We start from the raw sequence: 21,432 nt of genomic DNA, 5'->3' as shown, positions 1-21,432 counted from the left end.
TGGAGGAAACAACACCTCTCCCAGAAAATCCGAGTGACCACCTTAATGCGCAGAAGCTTGTTTTGGTGGACGAAGAAGGAAAATCTTACCAACCCCCGTCACCTAGGCTCATTCAACTGGACCATCCTTACGTCCGATGCGAGTGGGCACGGATGGGGCGCCCATTGCGGGGAGATCAAGCTTCAGGGAAGATGGTCCCACTCAACCAAAGGAGTGGTATCCAACGTGCTGGAACTAAGAGCGGCATTTCTAGCTCTGATTTCTTTGGCACCCCTCCTCCAAGGCCACAGAGTCCTCCTGAGATTAGACAACAAGTCAGCAGTGGCATACCTGCTGAGACAAGGAGGTACTCGCAGCAGGACCCTCCTCCGGGAGGTCGAACCCATTATGCTGTGGGCAGAAAGGAACCTACGAGATCTCAGGGCCGTTTACATTCCAGGCCGGCTGAACACAGTGGCAGACGCTTTATCCAGGAGGTTCGCAGACAACAACGAGTGGTCGCTACATCCACAAGTTTTTCTCCAAATTACCAACCTCTGGTACCCTCCTCAAGTAGACATGTTTGCAACTCCGGACAACTCGAAACTCCCCAGGTTCTACTCTCGCCTCCCTTACTCTCAGTCAGAAGCAGTCGATGCCCTGACATGCCCATGGAATTTCTCGACAGCTTATGCCTTTCCTCCCCGCCCACTGATTCTGAAGTTTCTCCGGAGACTTCTCACAGAATCAGTACAAGTCCTGGCAATACTCCCTTTCTGGCCGAAGAGACCGTGGTTCCCTCTAGCCATCCATCTCAGTGTGGAACCCCCCATCAGGATTCCACATTTTCCCAACCTACTGTCCCAGCAGGGACTGTATCATCCGAACCCGCAGAGATTAGATCTGCGGGTTTGGAAACTGAAAGGCAAAGGTTTCAGGCCTTAGGATGTACTCCTGAAGTCATCTCAACACTTTTGAAAGCCAGGAAGCCCTCTACCAACGCGGTCTATTCAAAAGTGTGGAACAAATTCCTAGCGTTTGCCGCGGGGCAGGACTTCAACCCCGTCCTCCCCTCTACCTCTCAAGTTTTAGCCTTCTTACAGACAGGATTGGACTTAGGATTGGGACTAAGCTCCCTCAAAGTACAGGTAGCAGCAATCTCGGCTGCGACCAACAAGAGATGGGCCGAAGATCCTCTAGTGGTTACCTTTTTAAGAGGAGTGTTGAAAATTCGTCCTCCCGTTAGACGTTCTTTTCCACAGTGGGATCTTTCCCTGGTCTTGGAAGTTCTTTGTAACCCCCCATTTTCTCCAGTGGAACAGGCCTCTCTTTGGAACTTGTCATTGCAAACTGCCTTCCTCTTGGCCATCACCTCCGGCAGACGAGTCTCCGAGCTACATGCCCTAGGAATAAGTGAGGATCACATCACCTTTTTTCCGGACAGGGTCGAACTTCGCCCTAGGCAGGGGTTCATCCCCAAGGTCTCCTCCTCTTCTCATCTTCTAGAACCTTGGGCCCTTCCGGTTTTCCAAAACACAGATGCAACTCAGCACGACCTAGACATCTCTAGAGTTCTTCGAGCCTATCTGGAAATCACAAGATCATTCAGACAGTCTGACAGTCTGTTTGTCATCCCCTTTGGGAAAAACAGGGGCAAAGAGTCCACCAAGAGGACTCTATCATCATGGATCATCAAGCTCATCCAGAAAACCTATAAAGTCAAGGGGCTATCTCCACCTTCACAAGTAAGAGCTCATTCTACTAGGGCAGTCTCGGCTTCCTGGGCGGCAAGGGCCAACGTTTCTTTAGAGACGGTTTGCAGGGCCGCCTCATGGTCATCACGTCATACATTCTTCAAACATTATCGTATCGACCCAGGGTCGCTTACAACTGTGGAGTTCGGCAGAAGGACTATTCAGTCGGCCATGTCTTTGTCCAATTAAAGATTTGCATATTTAGCATTACCCACCCATTTGTCTTGCTAGTTATTTATCACTAGTATGCTGCCATGGAGGCACCAGGAAAACGGAAAATTGTTTCATACTTACCGTAATTTTCCTTTCCTGGTGCCTATCCATGGCAGCATATGCTCCCACCCCTGGTATTCTATATGACAGAGAATGATGGGACAGGGGGCTGGGCCTTTCTTTTATGCTACTCACTAGTCCTGAGGGAGGAGTAGAGGCGGGGCTCTATCACTAGTATGCTGCCATGGATAGGCACCAGGAAAGGAAAATTACGGTAAGTATGAAACAATTTTCCGTTTTTCTGCACACCCACACTCATACGTCAATTATGATCTCCAGATCTCTGCAAAAAAACTAACAGACATCCTACTACCTGCATGGGGATGTGTGAAAAACCTGTGCAGCCCCTTGTGGGGAAAAATTTCCCTCGCACAGGTATACGCAGTTGTAGGCCTTAAAGTGGGTGTAAATATAGGAGTGTACTTATTTTTTCCATGTGACAAATCTGCATTTTTGTGAACTTAAATTTGTGACATCATGAATACAGAATGCCAATTTTAGTGTCATTTGTACAAGTACAAGGTGTGACCATTTAACCCCTTGGCATTGGCTGTACGCAAATATGTGGCCTCTCGGTGCCTGGTCCTTAGCGCCGAGAGGCTGCATATTTGCGTTAATTGCTGCCTATGCACTGGTGCTGAGAGCGCACCCACTGCACGCTCCCAGCACAATTACCGTCAACTAACTGAAAGCTACCGATCGCTTGTTGCAATCGGGAGTTTTCTGATCACACAACCGCTGTGACAGCCAAACACGACAGTCACATGATCTTAAGCCGCGCCCTGCCTTCCGGCATCATAAACCTATTAACGGGCCAGGAGGCACAGGTGCCAAGAGGTTAATTCCTGGAATGCTTGCATTGTAGCACTATGGTGGTGAGTCACACAGTCATTCACTCGTAAATGAGTTCTGACATATTTTAATTTGCTCTGGGTTGCAGACCAGATGACACAGTCTTTAGGGAGTAGAAAAAGAAAAAAAATGTGTGTGCCTTGTGCTGTTGGCGGAAAGGTAGTGACAGGAATCTAGAGCAGCAGATGAACATAAAATTTTGTATTAACATTGACAAAAGTGAAAGCGGAATTTTATCTTTGTCATAACAGGCTTAAGCCTCGTACACATGCAACGATTATCGGCCGACCGATTGGCCGTCTTTTGTCCAGTGTTGTTGTGTTGGTTGAAATGTGCTCTAGACTGCACACGAATTTTCTCGGCCAACAAAAACCAACTTCAGAAGTGATGTCATGTGCTGGTTTACTTTCCGTGTGTTTTTTCTTCTCTGAGCATGCCCAGTCTTGCTAATCAGATTTTTGTCTGCCGAAATCTGTACTGACTGACGGAAAATCGGCCGTTCTGTTGACGGCCAACAAAAATTTTATAGCCTGCACACCAGATTTTGTTCAGCCAAAAAGTCGGAGTCGTTTGTCGAAAGCATCATACTAACAAGCCGAAAATTGGCCGATCGGACATTGGCCGAAAATTCACGGCCAACTATCGATGCGTGTGTACAAGGCATTATGGTGAACATTTCATGAAGAAATCAGGTGTTTTTTTTAATGGCATAGACTGTTTAAGGAGGGGCCAAAAGCACAAAGGATGTATGCAAATGTGGACAAAGTGTGAACCCTCGTATGCTCATGCTAGTGTGTTTTTTTATCACAAGGGGATAGTTCACTACGAGTTCAAAGAACATGGTACAATGGTCAACCAACATTGTTACTTGGAGTTTCTTAAAAGATTATGGGAATCTGTTCAGAGGAAAACACCAGAACTCTGGCCTGACAAATGGATTTTTCACTACAACAATGCTCCATAACAAACATTTTTTACAGTCCATTCTGGTAATTAAACTGTCACACCTCATATATCATCTTTATATGTAGGCAGATATAATCTTTGGCTATTCAAATATGTAAGTCAACAATTTTTGTGGGGGTGTACTTACTTTTGTGAGAATAAGTGTAGAGATTCTCTTTTTTCTTTTGTAGGTAAAAAGGATCATAGTAGTGTAATGGAATACATTGGCTTGCAATTCTACTCTATGTCACAGTCCCATTTGAATGGGTATGTTGCAGTCTCATGGGAATTAATATTTGAAAATGTGACACAATTTAATAGGTGGACTGGATATGTTAGTGGTTTGAGGTAGAGCTGTGCTCTTTGGCTTGAAAGCATCGTGGTTCACAAACATGTCTGCTGACCATGGGGCTGTGGAAACTAAGGAAACACAGACATCCGCTTGGCTTAGGATCTGCTTGCTACTGTGTGAATGCTGGTTACCACATGGTAGGGAGAGCTATCCGGTGACTGCAGCAAGAAAGAAGGGGGCGCATGAGTGGAGGCACTGGTACACCGCATAGTTGCATGGCCCTTAGCAGCACTAATTCAAACTTTATGAGATCCTTTTGCCACATTTGTCCAAGGACTTTTTAATAACAGCACTTGTTACTTTATATTGAATCACCAGCAGACTTATCAATCAAAGCACTTGTCACTAATGTTTTTTGCACTGCTAGTTTTCTGGCACCTTCATACTATTGCATTATTGAACATGGTTGTTATAGATGTCCACCTATTAAAATTGTTTAATTTTTTGAGTGACCACTTGTTTACTTTTTTTTTTTTTCTTTGACTCACATGTAACATGTATAGCACATTATACCACTAGCAGCACCACATCCACTTCATCCTCCTTTCTTTTCAAACCTGACATCTACTTTGGTAGCTGTTTCAGTAGAGGCAGTAGCTATAGGGATACACATTACCAGGTCCATAGCACAGAAATACCCTTTCACCTTTTATGGCAACATGACTCTGCACTTCCCAGAAGTCTCCACAGAGCACAAGATAGCTTTTCAGCCATTCCCAGTATTGTCCAGATTTACTTCAGTAAGTCTTTCATTTTACCAGATATACCAGCTATAAGCACGATGATAGTGTAAAATACTACAGTACTGTAACCAAGTTTACAGAATAATTATTACAGATAGGTCCTTCTACTAAGAAAGCTTTTGAGGAGATTACAGTAATGGCCTGTCTACAAAATTAAAAAAGGCTGGAATCTGATAAAAACTTTACAATGTATTTAACGGCCATGGAGAGGACTGTTTTTGTTCCTCAACAAAAGGAGTTTCACTGCTGAACTGGAACTATGTGGCAGAAGTGTAGAAATTGTAAGGCTGGCTGAACACAATTAAAAATTTGTTTGGTTATAAACCCAACTGTGTACTTATCTTGTTTGCCTGTAGTTTCATTCTCCTAACTGTATTCAGATTTAAAGAAAAAAAAAACACGAATATACAAAAAGGATTTATATTTCAATTTATTAAACAAATCAAATTGGGTTGTTTTGTGCACAATGGACTTTGGCAGTTAAATGTACTCAAAAAATATCAATATAATTTTTAAAGGATCAGCGCACCTAAACCTGATATTTAAATTTTAGTACAACTGAACTAGATAGACTTGTGTTTGTTTTCAACATGACAAATTATGTAACTGTGAACAGTTAAACATCCTGACCATTTTTAATATCTCTGGGGAACTCTGTTGGCGAGATATCAGCGATTGAGTTCCTGGGTCTGCATGCTCAAGTTATCACCCTCCCAGTTTATTGACTTGTTTCAAAAAGAAGTTTTTTTTTTAAAATCATACTTACCTAGGTGTCTGCAGCATCAGCCCCCCGCTGGCTGAGAACTGAGCGATCAAACACCACTAATTGCTCAGTTCTCAGTGCTCCATGAGCAGAGAGCTGGTGACTGTCAGTCAGCATCTCTCTGCTCTCTCTCCCCCCCTCCCTCTGCACTCACTGAAACGTTGGGATGTGGAGTGAGCAGGATCGGCTGGCTCAGGCTCTCAGAAAGGCTGAGCCAGGTGCTGGTCCAGGCTCCCGGGTGGATCCCGACCAAATGTTCGTGATCCTTCCCCAGCCTGGACCGGCTCCATGACATCAGCTGACAGTGGGCTTCAGATATTCATACTGGTCCTTCATGCATTGCATTATGACAGCCTACTTACTGAATGAGCTAGTAATGCATCAAAATGGACAAAAAAATCAACATTCACCAATTTATTGAAAAGAAAATAACAGCATACCAATGTACAGACATGTGCGTTGCAGAGGTGTTAGGGTGCCATCAAAAATTATTGGCACTGCTATAAACCAATACAAAATTACATGCATTTCAGTAATGCCCCCTTTAATGCAATGCATCACACTGGAGAGGCTTCACTATGCCCCTAAAGATATGTAGAATGCAAGTGGAGGTGATGGAAAACTAGACAAAGACAACCAAAATTTCCAAATTGATTAAGAGAAAAGTTTGGCAGAACTCACTGTTGGAGTATCCAAGACATATAATGATCCAGGGGCTGCCTCCATCCCCTAGTTTCTGCCTAAAACTAAAATATATAATTTTTGGTTAATCCATCCCTTTAATTTATTGGGAGCTGAATTTTTGGGATTATGTAGTAGTGATAACCTGTAGGGCTTGTGGCAGTAACAGCTGGACCAGTCTATGGAATAAGTGATCAATTTTGCTGCATTTCTGGAAGCTAGGAAGCAACACCTCATCCAGCCAGTGAGGAGATGACAGTGTAAACAGGTGAGTATTTTTCATTGTCCCTTCTAGCAATCCTGACTTTGGAGCATAGCTGCCAACAAATGTGCTAAGGGATGTTGTTCTGTGTTGCTGACCAGGGGTACATGTCCAGTAGCAATTTATGGACACAAACATCAGTATGCAGTATACCAGTCAGTGGATGAATTGGCTGTTTCATTTTTCTTTTTCAGCCTTTATTCCGTTACCTTCACCAGGAATGAGCTCAGGCATGTTCAAATGCCAGTCCAAATCCACCTGATCTACAGTGTGTACGGAAAGTATTCAGACCCCCCTAAATTTTTCACTCTTTGTTATATTGCAGCGATTTGCTAAAATCATTTAAGTTCATTCTTCTTCCTCATGAATGTACACATAGCACCCCATACTGACAGAAAAACACAGAATTGTTGACATTGTTGCAGATTTATTAAAAAAGAAAAACTGAAATATCACATGGTCCTAAGTATTCAGACCCTTTGCTCAGTATTTAGTAGAAGCCCCCTTTTGATCTAATACAGCCAGGAGTCTTTTTGGGAAAGATGCAACAAGTCTTTCACACCTGGATTTGGGGATCCTCTGCCATTCCTCCTTGCAGATCCTCTCCAGTTCTGTCAGGTTGGATGGTAAACGTTGGTGGACAGCCATTTTTAGGGTCTCTCCAGAGATGCTCAATTGGGTTTAAGTCAGGGCTCTGGCTGGGCCATTCAAGAACAGTCACAGAGTTGTTGTGAAGCCACTCCTTCGTTATTTTAGCTGTGTGCTTAGGGTCATTGTCTTGTTGGAAGGTAAACCTTCGGCCCAGTCTGAGGTCCAGAGCACTCTGGAGAAGGTTTTTGTCCAGGATATCCCTGTACTTGGCCGCATTCATCTTTCCCTCGATTGCAACCAGTCGTCCTGTCCCTGCAGCTGAAAAACACCCCCACAGCATGATGCTGCCACCACCATGCTTCACTGTTGGGACTGTATTGGACAGGTGATGAGCAGTGCCTGGTTTTCTCCACACATACCGCTTAGAATTAAGGCCAAAAAGTTCTATTTTGGTCTCATCAGACCAGAGAATCTTATTTCTCACCATCTTGGGGTCCTTCAGGTGTTTTTTAGCAAACTCCATGCGGGCTTTCATGTGTCTTACACTGAGGAGAGGCTTCCGTCGGGCCACTCTGCCATAAAGCCCCGACTGGTGGAGGGCTGCAGTGATGGTTGACTTTCTACAACTTTCTCCCATCTCCTGACTGCATCTCTGGAGCTCAGCCACAGATATCTTTGGGTTCTTCTTTACCTCTCTCACCAAGGCTCTTCTCCCCCGATAGCTCAGTTTGGCCGGACGGCCAGCTCTGGTCGTCCCAAACGTCTTCCATTTGAGGATTATGGAGGCCACTGTGCTCTTAGGAACCTTAAGTGCAGCAGAAATCTTTTTGTAACCTTGGCCAGATCTGTGCCTTGCCACAATTCTGTCTCTGAGCTCTTCAGGCAGTTCCTTTGACCTCATGATTCTCATTTGCTCTGACATGCATTGTGATCTGGAAGGTCTTATATAGACAGGTGTGTGGCTTTCCTAATAAAGTCCAATCAGTATAATCAAACACAGCTGGACTCAAATGAAGGTGTAGAACCATCTCAAGGATGATCAGAAGAAATGGAAAGCACCTGAGTTAAAAATAGGAGTATCACAGCAAAGGGTCTGAATACTTAGGACCATGTGATGTTTCAGTTTTTCTTTTTTAATAAATCTGCAACAATGTCAACAATTCTGTGTTTTGCTGTCAGTATGGGGTGCTATGTGTACATTCATGAGGAAGAAGAATGAACTTAAATGATTTTAGCAAATGGCTGCAATATAACAAAGAGTGAAAAAATTAAGGGGGTCTGAATACTTTCCGTACCCACTGTATCCTGTTGTGAAGCTGTCACTGTAGATTGCCATTCACAAGTGGCCAAGGCATTCCCTGCTTGTATGCACACCACTTGTATATGTTTGACTATGAGGCATGGAAAACCTTCACGGATTATGATTTGTGGTCTGCAGTGACAGCTCCCTGGCAGAATAGCTCAGGTGGGTTCAAAGTAGTATCTGAACACACTTGAGCTCATCCCTACACCTAATTCTCGAAATAACACACTTACTCCACTGTATCTATGGAAGGAGCCATGGTTGTCACCCAGACTGGACATCAAACATGTCTGCCTTTGTTCATTTCCATTACATGTGGGGTAATGAATATACAGTGCCTTGCAAAAGTATTCTGCCCCCTTGAACTTTACAACCTTTTGCCACATTTCAGGCTTCAAACATAAATATATCCCTGCTGAAGAAAAGCAGGCCCAAACCATGATGCTGCCACCACCATGTTTGACAGTGGGGATGGTGTGTTCAGGGTGATGAGCTGTGTTGCTTTTACGCAAGCATAACGTTTTGCATTGTTGCCAAAAAGTTTGATTTTGGTTACATCTGACCAGAGCACCTTCTTCCACATATTTGGTGTGTCTCCCAGGTGGCTTGTGGCAAACTTTAAACAACACTTTTTATGGATATCTTTAAGAAATGGCTTTCTTCTTGCCACTCTTCCATAAAGGCCAGATTTGTGCAGTATACGACTGATTGTTGTCCTATGGACAGAGTCTCCCACCTCAGCTGTAGATGTCTGCAGTTCATCCAGAGTGATCATGGGCCTCTTGGCTGCATCTCTGATCAGTCTTCTCCTTGTATGAGCTGAAAGTTTAGAGGGACGGCCAGGTCTTCGTAGATTTGCAGTGGTCTGATACTCCTTCCATTTCAATATTATCGCTTGCACAGTGCTCCTTGGGATTTTTAAAGCTTGGGAAATCTTTTTGTATCCAAATCCAGCTTTAAACTTCTCCACAACAGTATCTCGGACCTGCCTTGTGTGTTCCTTGTTCTTCATGATGCTCTCTGCGCTTTAAACGGACCTCTGAGACTATCACAGTGCAGGTGCATTTATACGGAGACTTGATTACACACATGTGGATTCTATTTATCATCATTAGTCATTAGTCATTTAGGTCAACATTGAATCATTCAGAGATCCTCACTGAACTTCTGGAGAGAGTTTGCTGCACTGAAAGTAAAGGGGCTGGATAATTTTGCACGCCCGATTTTTCAGTTTTTTTATTTGTTAAAGTTTGAAATATCCAATAAATTTCATTCCACTTCATGATTGTGTCCCACTTGTTGTGGATTCTTCACAAAAAATTACAGTTTTATATCTTTATGTTTGAAGCCTGAAATGTGGCAAAAGGTCGCAAAGTTCAAGGGGGCCGAATGCTTTCGCAAGGCACTGTAGTTGTTTAGAAAAGAAGAGAACGTTATTTATATTTTTATTTTAGCTCACAGGAAGTGACAAAAAAAACTGCTTTTCTGGCAAGATCAATGGGTATTTTTCTGGACTTGCTCAAAATGTTCTCAACCTAAAAATGAAAAGGAGTGCAGCCACCACGATCATCAAAGGACTGGAACAGTCCTATATATGGCATTTTTGTTCCTGGGTTTAGATCGGCATTAATGAAAGGGCATATCTTTTAGGCTTCCTGGGCTACTGAACACCATTACTCTTTTTGTTATCATATACCCCATTAAATTTTCTATAGCTACGGATAAAACCTTGAGTACTTACATACATATAAATGTACATATACATAAACATATACAAAGAAACAAAATGTAAATGTAGGTCTGAATTCTATAAATATGTATGTCTATACATAAACAATCTGCATATGCATACTTAACCACAATTACACAGTGGTTCCTATTTTGCAGAAGTATTTGGATTTGAATATGTAAAGCATTAGGGCTTTATGGCTGTACAGGTGGGGCATGTACAATTTTCTTTTTATAAATAAGCATTTTACGTTGAATAATACAGAAGCAGTTCCCTGCTGTACAAAACATTTTTTGCATGCTTTTTTATTTAAATCTAAATGTGCTTTTCTTACAAGTCTCACTCATAGCTCTTGACCACTGTAGACACCAGGTCATCTTTTCCTCTGAGGTATGCAGATGTGTGGGTGTCGGGATCTTTTATATCCTGTTTTACACTCACATCGAAATGATCCAATTGTGTTTACACATCGGCTGTTTTTACAAAGCGATCCTCTAGGATTCTTCTGTCTGCACTCATCCAGATCTGTAAGGATAAAAATAAGTTAATAGCACTGTCTTTATCTTGCAGTAGCGTAGGAGATTTAATGTTTTATTTTGTAACTCAGAACCTCTTAATATTTTGAAGATGAAGGTGTACATTTCTGTACGGTTCATGATTTTCATAATATTGCTCACTATAATGCTTACACTCAAGCACCAAAAGAAAGTGGCCAGAATATGTTGCTGACGTGAAGTGAGCTTGTCTTGAGTGTTCCCACTCATAACATCATATTATTCAATAAACATGAGTGCTCAACAAACAATTTAAAATAGGTGTCAACTCTATGGCTGCGGGAAATAACTGCATACCCCCACTAAAGCCCCTAGTTGATTTGGGTCCTCTGTTCTCATTCCAGCCTGGTTTGAGGCCTCAACCTAGATAAATGATGAAGGTGGTGGCACTCCAAAGTGGATTAAAATAAAACTTCTTTGTTCATTATATCCAGATAAAATAATAAGAAACACACACGGTTCCAGGGAAGCCAGTAAACGAGTTTCATACGTCAGTGCTTATTCATTACTGAGTATTCTATTAACCACTTCACGAGCCATAGCCGAATGATGGTTACAGTGCGTTCTGCTTATTCTGACGTTCTCCCAGAATCGCGCTTCCTGTGCGCCCCCTGGGGCGCAAACACGGATATGACCGGATCGTGGTAAAGGACCAATGACAGCGGCCCTTTACCATGTGATCGCTCCGTCCAATGATAGAGCGATCAGTTGTCAACAAACAGGCGCATATTCGGTTCAGTTCTCTCCCCGTATGCTGTACTGATCACTGTGTACAGAGGGGACAGAGGAGGGGGAGAGGAGAAAGACTGCAGCTGCACTCATCCCCTGCCCCCTCCATGCCTCGATCATATGTCAGTTATGCCTATCCCTGCCTCAATCATGCCTCATTCATGCCCATCCGTGCCACATCCATACCTCATCTGTGCCTAGCCATGCTACATCGGTGCTCATCCATGCTCATTAATGCCACATCCATGCTCATCCAAGCCCATCCGTGCCACATCCATGCCACGTTAGTGCTCATTCTTGCCACATCCATGCCACCTCAGTGCTCATCCGTGCCACATCCATACCACGTCAGTGCTCATCCATGCCACATCCATGCCACATCAGTGCTCATCCATGCCACGTCAGTGCTCATCTGTGCCTCATCCATGCCACATTAGTGCTCATCCATGCCACGCCAGTACTCATCCATGTCACATCCATGCCATGTCTGTGCTCATCCATGTCACATCCATGCCAATTCAGTGCTCATCCGTGCTACATCAGTGCTCATCTGTGCCACATCAGTGCTCATCCATGCCATGTCAGTGCTCATCCATGCCACATCTATGCCACATCAGTGCACATCCATGCCATGTCAGTGCTCAGCCATGCCCCATCCATGCCATATCAGTGCCACTACAGTGCCTTGCAAAATTGTAATGGGTAGTCAGGAAATGACAGTGCTCCCTGCATGTTGGGCCTCTGTTTGTGGCTAGGCTGTTTAAAAGTCTCACATATGTGGTATCGCCATACTCAGGAGGAGTAACAGAATGTATTTTGGGGTGTCATTTTTGCTATGTACATGTGTTAGAAATATCTTATAAATGGACAACTTTGTGTAAAGTTTCTTTCCACATTTTCCAAAAACTTGTGGCATGAAATGTTCAAAAGACACTATATGCCTCCTAGATTATGTGTTGGGGTGTTTGCTTTCCAAAATGGGGTCATTTTGTGGGCGTCTTTGTCCTGGTGCTCCAGGGCCTTCAAAAGTGTGATAAGTTGTCAGGAAATTATATGTGTAATTTTTGCTGCTAGAACACCTGGAGGTGCTACTTGGATGTTGGGCATCTGCATGTGGCCAGGCTGTGTAAAAGTCTCACACATGTGGTGTTGCCATACTCAGGAGGAGTAGAAAATTTATTTTGGTGTGTAGTTACAATTATGCCTATACAGTGTGTGAAAAATAACTTGGTAATATGACCATTTTGTGAAAAAAGAAAAAAAATCTTCATTTTGCAAAGAACCATGCCTCTTACTAAATACATTGGAATTTCTGCTTTCCAAAAAGGGGTCATTTGGGGGGTATTTGTATGATTGGTACCACAGCTTGTAGACTCTAAAAGCTTCACAAAGACCAAATAATATATACTTATTTGGGTTATTTTTTTTACCAAAGATATGTAGAAGTATAACTTTTGGCCAAAATGTATAAAGAAAAATTACTAAATTTGCAAAATTTTAAAACTAAAACGAAGAAAAATGCATTTTTTTAACAAAATTTTCTGTCTTTTTTTTCATTTATAGTGCAAAAAATAAAAAAACCCAATGATGATTAAATTCCACCAAAAGAAAGTTCTATTTGTGTGAAAAAAAAAGACAAAAATTTCATATGGGTACAGTGTTGCATGACGGCCTAATTGTCATTCAAAATGTGAGAGCACTGAAAGCTGAAAATTGGTCTGGTTAGGAAGGGGGTTTAAGTGCCCAGTGGGTAAGTGGTTAATGTTCACCTATTTTAGACAGTCAGCTGTCAGCTGAAACTCATTGATGAATGACAACTCCTTAATGATTAACCCATAAAGTCAAGTCAATAATCCTCAAATCGTAGTATAAGCAGTATAAAAGAAAGAGTATTCAATAAAGCAATGAACATTTCTCTTAAAGAAATAAGTAAAAAAAACATGAAAAAAGTATAGATATATGAACATATAATTAAAATAATAAAGAAGAAAAAAGGGCAGGGGGAGGTATAAAGCCAACAAGTGTAAATTTACAAATATGATACATAATATACATCATCCTAAAAAAAGAAAATATATTAACCACTTCCATACCGAGTCATAGTAATATGACGTCGGCATGGTCGTTGTACGGATCCGGGCGGGCGTCATATGACGTCCGCCCGCTCTAGCTGCTACTGCGCGCCGATCGGGGGTGAGGCTCGTCCCTCGGACATAGCCCATCCCTGATCAAGGTAAACAGCCAATAGAAATTGGCTGTTTACCACGTGATCGGCTGTGTCAATCACAGGCGATCACATGAGCGGCTCCAGCGCGAGCCGCTCGTTCTCTCTGCAATGCGCGCCCCCGGGGGCGCGCAGAGCAGCGATCGGGGACGAGGCTCGTCCCTCGGACAGAGTCGATCCCCGATCTAGGTAAAGAGCCAATGAAATTGGCTCTTTACCACGTGACCGACTGTGTCCAATCACAGCCGGTCACAAATGTCAACAGAGAACACGGTAACTAGCTGTCACCGTGTTCTCCTCCTCACACACTGATCCTGTGTGAGGAAGAGAGTGTGGTAACAGCTAGTTACCAATCATAGTGCACCCCAAACACACTGATTGCCCCCCCCCCAATAAAGAGCACCTGTCACTAGCCCATCAAAGTACCCGAGTACCTGTCACCAGCCCATCAGGTACTCTGATGACAGGTACTCGGGTACTCTGATGACAGGTACCCAGGTACTCTGATGACAGGTACCCGGGTACTCTGATGACAGGTACCCGGGTACTCTGATGACAGGTACTTGGGTACTCTGATGACAGGTACTCGGGTACTCTGATGACAGGTACTCGGGTACTCTGATGACAGGTACTCGGGTACTCTGATGACAGGTACTCGGGTACTCTGATGACGGATACTCGGGTACTCTGATGACGGATACTCGGGTACTCTGATGACGGATACTCGGGTACTTTGAGTACCTGTCAACGGAGTACCCGTCATCAGAGTACCTGAGTACCTGTCACCTACCCATCAGAGTACCCGAGTACCTTCCACCTGCTCATCAGAGTACCTGACGCCTGAAGTACCCGAGTACTTGCCGCCTGCTTATCAGTACCCATCACTACTCATCAGTACTCATCAGTACCTATCACGTATCAGTATCACCTATCAGTATCAGTACTACTCATCAGTACCTATCACCTGCCTGTCACCTGCCCATCAGAGTACCCGAGTACCTGTCACCTGCCTATCGGAGTACCCGAGTACCTGCCACCTGCTCATCAGTACCAGAGTACCTGTCACCTGCCCAACAAAGTACCCGAGTACCTGTTCATACAGCCACCATGTCTAAGTCCAAAAAGGTTTATATATATGTCCTCTGTTTAAACCTAAATACCGGTGTTATGGCAGCAGATAGCTGCCATAACCCTGGTATTTTTTTAAACGGTGGACGGTTGGCTTTCCGATAAGGGTGGTCCCAGCGGCGGATTCGCCGTGGGATCACCCTTCTGGGATGGCGGAAGAGGTGACCCCCCCCCTCCCGCCGCCTCCGGTCCTTTTCCCCGCTTACCGGACCCGCCGGCAGCGGGGAAAATGATCCGGTCCCGGATCCTCACAGACAGGATGTCGAGTGAGGGCAAGCTTGCCCTCACTTGACTCTATGGTCTTGGAGGACCGGAGCTACGGAAAATGTTGTTGCCTAGCAACCGGTTAAAAGGTCCTTTTTTTTTTTCATTTTATATAATAATTTTTTTTTTTTTTTTCTATCTTTTAGTGTACTTGTGAGATCTGAGGACTTTTTGACCCCAGATCTCACAAAAAAGAGGTCCTGTCGTGCCTTTTTCTATTACAAGTAATGTTTACATTTCTTGTAATAGAAATAAAAATGATCCTTTTTTTTTTTTTTTGTTAAATGGTGTAAAAATAAAAAATAATAAATAAAATAAATAGTAAAAAAAAAAAAAAAAATTAAAGCACCCTGTCCCCGTTAGCTCGCGCGCAGAAGCGACGCATACGGAAACCCCGCCCACATATGTAAACGGTGTTCAAACCACACATGTGAGGTATCACCGCGATCGTTAGAGCAAGGGGAATAATTTGAGCCCTAGACCTCCTCTGTAACTCAAGGATGGCAACCTGTAGAAATTTTTAAATTGTCGCCTATGGGGATTTTTAAGTACCAAAGTTTGTCGCCATTCCGTGAGCGTGCGCAATTTTGAAACATGACATGTTGGGTATCTATTTACTCGGCGTAACATTATCTTTCACATTATGGAAAAAAATTGGGCTAACTTTACTGGTTTCTTATTTTTTAATTAAAAAAAGTGAATTTTTTCCAAAAAAATTGCGTTTGGAAGACCGCTGCGCAAATACGGTGTGATAAAAAATATTGCAATAATCTCCATTTTAATCTCTAGGGTCACTGCTAAAAAAAATATATAATGTTTGGGGGTTCTAAGCAGTTTTCTAGCAAAACAACTGATTTTAGCTTGTAAACACCAAATGTCAAAAATAGGCCTAGGCAAGTGGCTAGGATGCATGATGATGCTCCTTGGATGTTAGGCCCCTCTATATGGCTAGGCTGTGAAAAAGTCTCACACATGTGGTATTGCCATACTCAGGAGGAGTGGCAGAATGAATTTTGGGGTGTCATTTTTGCTGTGTACATGCTATGTGTTAGGAATATCCTATAAATTGACAACTTTGTGTAAAAAAAAAAAGTTCATTTTTTTCCCACATTTTCCAAAAACCTGTGGAAAAAAATGACATGTTCAAAGGACCCATAATGCCTCATAGAATATACGTTGGAGTGTTTTCTTTCCAAAATGGGGTCATTTTGTGGACTTTTCCATTGTATTGGTGCTCTAGGGCCTTGAAAAGTGTGATAGGTAGTAAGAAAGTTTTATGAGTATTTATGCTCCTAGAACGCCTGAAGGTGCTTCTTGGACGTGGAGTATCTTTTTGTGGCCAGGCTGTGTAAAAGTCTCACACATGTGGTATCGCCATACTCGGAAGGAGTAGCAGAATGTATTTTTGGGTGTAATTTTTGCTGTGTACATGCTATGTCTTAGAAATAGCTTATAAATTGACAACTTTGTGGGAAAAAAAAAGAAAAAAAAATTTTTTTCTTCATTTTCCCAAGAATTGTGGGAAAAAATTACAACTTCAAAAAACCCACCATGCCTCTTACTAAATACCTTGGACTGTCTACTTTACAAAAAGGGGTCATTTGGGCGGTATTTGTACTGTCCTGACATTTCAGGGCCTCAAGAAAGGAGATAGGCAGTCAGTACTTCTGGTGTGATCAATTTTCAGTAATTGGTACCATAGCTTCTAGACTCAATAACTTTCACACAGACTAAATAATATACACTAATTTGGGTTAATTTTACCAGAGACATGTAGCAGTATACATTTTGGCCCAAATGTATGAAGAAAAATTAATTTTTTGCAAAATTTTATAATTGAAACTAAAAAAAAGTGTTTTTTTTTCAAAATTTTTGCTCTTTTTTTGCATATATCACGAAAAAAAAAAAACCCCAGTTGTGATCAAATACCACCAAAAGAAAGCTCTATTTGTGTGAAAAAAATGATAAAAAATTTGTTTGGTTACAGTGTAGCATGACTGAGCAATTGTCATTCAAAGTGTGAGAGTGCTGAAAGCTGAAAATTGGTCTGGGCAGGAAGGGTGTCAAACTGCTCTGTATGGAAGTGGTTAAGAATATACAAAATGGATAAACAAAAAAGATATCATCATAAAAAAAAAAAACACTGTAATGCAAATCCACCATTTAAATCCTGCTTAAAAATGAATATGTCAAATCTACATATACTGCATATCTATGTTAAAATATAAATCACAATCACAGGAATTCTAATAATCTAAAGATACTCCTTACACAGAGTATGTCGGTTCAGTGGTGAAAAATACTGTACCGGACCTGCGACCCACACTGTGTGGGCTTTCGTCAGAATACAGCTCCCTCCAGTCTGAACATAGATATCAGATATTCTAGCTGCCCCCCATACAAAAACTAGACTGAACTTAGCTTGTATAGAACTGGAACCTACAACTTTATTGAACAGTCTCACACACAATATATACAGCACAGGGAAAGATCCCCCTCCTGATCAAATTACCTCACAAGGTCAGGTGCCTGCATCTGCATATGCAGATGAAATTGTGTACAGAAATATAATAACATATCTAAACAACCAACACAAACCATATTCTACTTTTCCACATGTACCCTTTTCATGACAGTGATTCAATCAACCTGAGCCAATTAACTACCAGACTGCCGCCCTTGAGCTCCTGAAGTACAATACACATATCATAAGTGTAAACACATAATCTGCAGTAGATAACAGGTGAGTAAATCAGCATATTCAACAATGTGTGGAAGACAGGTGGTTGAGCTGATATTAGCATCTGCTATGAGTCTGACTGTGTGAAGCAGTCTCTTATTGGCAATTGGCAGCTAGGCCTTAACACGGTGGTGCATTTAGTTATTTTGCTGCCCTAGGCCTGACTAAACTCGTGCACCCCCAATTTTAAATATGACCCACCACTTTTTGCCAAGGCCACACCCCTTTCTGTTTAAGAACCCCCCCCTATCATTCGCAAACCACACCCCGTACTCTTTAGGCTTCACCAACGCAGAGGCTGGTGTGAATGGATCCTAAGCTGTGTTGAGAGGCTTTTGCTTGCTTCAAGTAGGTTTTCCTTTTTATGCAAGTCTGTTGGAATGCACAATCTGCATGAAGCACAGGTAAATGCAGGTCAGAAGGAGGTCAAGTGCACCTGTCAATGAATTCTGAATGATCACTGAAACATCTCAAACTGATGTCAGAACAAATGCCAGTGCTAAGTGATAACAAAAGCACTTCCAGTGGAGGAAGCGCTCATATTCACCTGCTAAAATACCCCTTAATGACATCACATTGGGCCAGCAGATAGGGTTGGGCTATATCCAAATTTGTGGATTATTGACACACAATGCGGATCTGACAACACAGGTATCACTCTTGGCTGTCACTGCCACTTATCCCAGGAGGAACACTGGGGATGGGGTTCTGCCCAACTACAGTTCCATTTGAAGGTGATCATGTGACATTTACAAACCAGTTTAATAGTCAAAGCATTAGGGCTCAATCAGGCCAAAAATAACCCCAGCAGCTTTTTTGACGCCCCTTTGCAAAGTGCCGCCCTAGGCCTGGGCCTTGTTGGCCTAGGCCAAAATACAGCATTGCCTTAACATGAATCCTAGGTCTGGAGTCCCAGAGTCTTCATATGTTCCTTGAGATATATTGTTGACAAATATTACTATTCCATTTGAGTAATCCAAACCATATTCTCAGTGTCCATTAAGTCCATCATTTTCTTGGTCACCCTGTGTCCATAATAGACACAGGGTGACTTACACTTAAGATTTCCCAACCTCTCTAAGGTAAGCTGGGTTCCACGGCCCCCCCAACCAAAGTGATTCCTGTCACAAACACTATATGAACCAAAAATGGAGACAAAATCCCTAAGGATAATAAATATAAAACCAATATACTCAATATTGATAATGAAAAAACGAAACAAAAAATATATGTTTAGAGTTACCAAAATAAATACACGTGGGAAGAATAATTGCCTGTACTGTGGCATGAAAACTCCCACACTACACAAACAGCAATCCATCCCATGCCTCAGGGATATGGTTGTAAGTGCAAGGAATTGTATGAACACGGATCTCTATACCAATATAATAACGTGTATACATCTCTATCCTTACAGATTCTGTGACTGGGGACTAAAACCCAGAAACAGATAGCAGAGAGGCTCTAAGAATCAGAAAGGAGGAATTCAGGTCACTCCTTATATTGGGAAGCATCCCATTCAAAGGTTTAAGGGTAACTCCACTTTCGTGGGGAACAAAAATAGCAAATAAAGAAAAAACAATATAGCGTTTACAATTGAAACACAAATCATATATTAATTGAATGTTATTAAAAATGACCTTTCCTTTTCAATCTGCAGCTGTTGTCATTTTCTGAAAATGCAATGCAATATGGCTACCTGGAGCTGTTCTGTACACAGAATATGTACTGACCTCACATAATTTACTGCTTGTGTGATTGGCTCGCCAATCTTTCCAGAAGTCTGCATAAGATACAAGTCAGATTTCTGGCATCCCCTGCAACAAAAATTTCATTTTTGGTGAGATACTCCCAATAGGAACATGTCTAAAGGGATGCAGGCCTATCAGCTTCACTGATTAGTGCCCTGAAGCTGCCACAGCTGACAGATAATTATGAAACCACTCCCATTTTACCCACTCAGCACAGAGGAACAAACAATGATTTCTTCAGAATAACAAAAGGTAGGAATCTGCAACAAAGTTTGTTAAAATCCTTGCAATGTACAGAGATCACCCAGAGGGGAATGTTTCTTTCTCAACAAAAGTAGAGTTATGCCTTAAGCCTGAAGGAATGTATGTAAATTAACCACTTTACCACCGGAGGATTTTACTGCTTTACTTCCAGGCCACTTTTTGCAACTTGGCACTGCGCAAATTTAACTGACAATTGCGCGGTCATGCAACACCGTACACTAACAAAATTTACGTCCTTTTTTTCCCACAAACAGAGCTTCCTTTTGGTGGTATTTGATTACCTCTGCGCTTTTCATTTTTTGCGATATTAATAAAAAAATAGCGAAAATTTTGCGAAAAAATTGACATTTTCTAATTTGACAGTTAAAAAATATCCAATATATTCAATTTTTGTCATATATTTAGGCCAAAATGTATTTAGCTACATGTCTTTGAGCTTATTTTTAACTGCTTTAAGATCGGAAGATTTTACCCCATTCCTGACCAGGCTATATTTTGTGATTCGGCACTGCGTTACTTTAACGGACAATTGCGCAGTCGTGCAACGCTGTACCCAAATTAAATATTAAATATTTTTTACATTCTGGTATATAACATTCCCAAAAAAAAATTTAAAAATCAAAATTTCTTAACATTTTAGGCCAATTTGTTTTCTGCTACATAGTTTTGGTAAAAAAAAAAAGTCACAATAAGCGTATTTTGATTGGTTTGCACAAAAGTTATCGCGTTTACTAACTACGGGAAAGATTTGTAATTTTTATTGTTTATTTTTTTTACTAGTAATGGCGGCCATCTGCGATTTTTTTTGCGGGACTGCGACATTGCGGCGGACAGATCGGACCCCTAACTGACATTTACACTTTTGGGGGTACCAGTGACATTACTACAGTAATTAGTGCTATAAATATGCACTGTTACTGTAATAATGACACTGGCAGGGAAGGGGTTAACTTTATTGGTGATGAAGGGGTTAAATGTATGCCTCATGCTTACAGATATGTGTGGGGGGAGGGGACTGTGTGACACAGACCCAGATCGCTGGTTCTGTCACAAAGGAGATCCACCAGCTTTGTTTACACAAGTGGGCGGATTTCCTCACTCGATCCCTGACGATCGGGGAAGAGCGGCGGTGATCACCGCCTCTCCTCCCCTGGCCCAACTACCGCTGTGTCTGAATACAGCGGTGGTGAGTGAGAGGGGGTGGGGTCCAGCGACGTAGGTCTACGTCGCTGGACGATAACGAGCCACTTTGCCGCAGTACCAGCTCAGTGAGCGGTCGGCAAGTGGTTAAAGATCCAGAATACCTTCCTTCTGCACAGCAGACTGAACCAAACTCCACCCCTGGTAGGAACCTTAACCCTCTCTATGATCTGGATTGAAACCAAATTGTTATTGCCCCCATGTTGACTATTTAACCACTTTCAGACCGAAGGATTTGGCTGCTCAATTACCAGGCCCTATTTTGCGATTCGGCACTGCGTGATTTTAAGGGACAATTGTGCGATCGTGTGACACTGTGCCCAAGCGAAATTGACGTCCTTTTTTCCCCAC

The 21,432-nt window shown here is 42.3% G+C and overlaps 1 protein-coding gene across 2 annotated transcripts in view; it reads right to left on the bottom strand.

The window, feature by feature from the left end:
• Positions 1–10,071: 10,071 nt before the first annotated feature.
• Positions 10,072–21,432, bottom strand: part of LTBP3 (latent transforming growth factor beta binding protein 3) — a 1,036,617-nt gene continuing 1,025,256 nt past the window's right edge. For both annotated transcript variants that reach the window (XM_082271069.1, XM_082271070.1), the window contains one exon: positions 10,072–10,752. In XM_082271069.1, the coding sequence (XP_082127195.1) occupies positions 10,601–10,752 (152 nt within the window). In that variant the 3' untranslated portion in view covers positions 10,072–10,600. The remainder of the gene's footprint in view (positions 10,753–21,432) is intronic.

Source organism: Pelophylax lessonae (genome assembly GCF_965119305.1).
Source record: "Pelophylax lessonae genome assembly, chromosome: 10".
NCBI classification, from domain to species: domain Eukaryota; kingdom Metazoa; phylum Chordata; class Amphibia; order Anura; family Ranidae; genus Pelophylax; species Pelophylax lessonae.
This window is presented reverse-complemented; position numbering and strand designations above follow the sequence as displayed.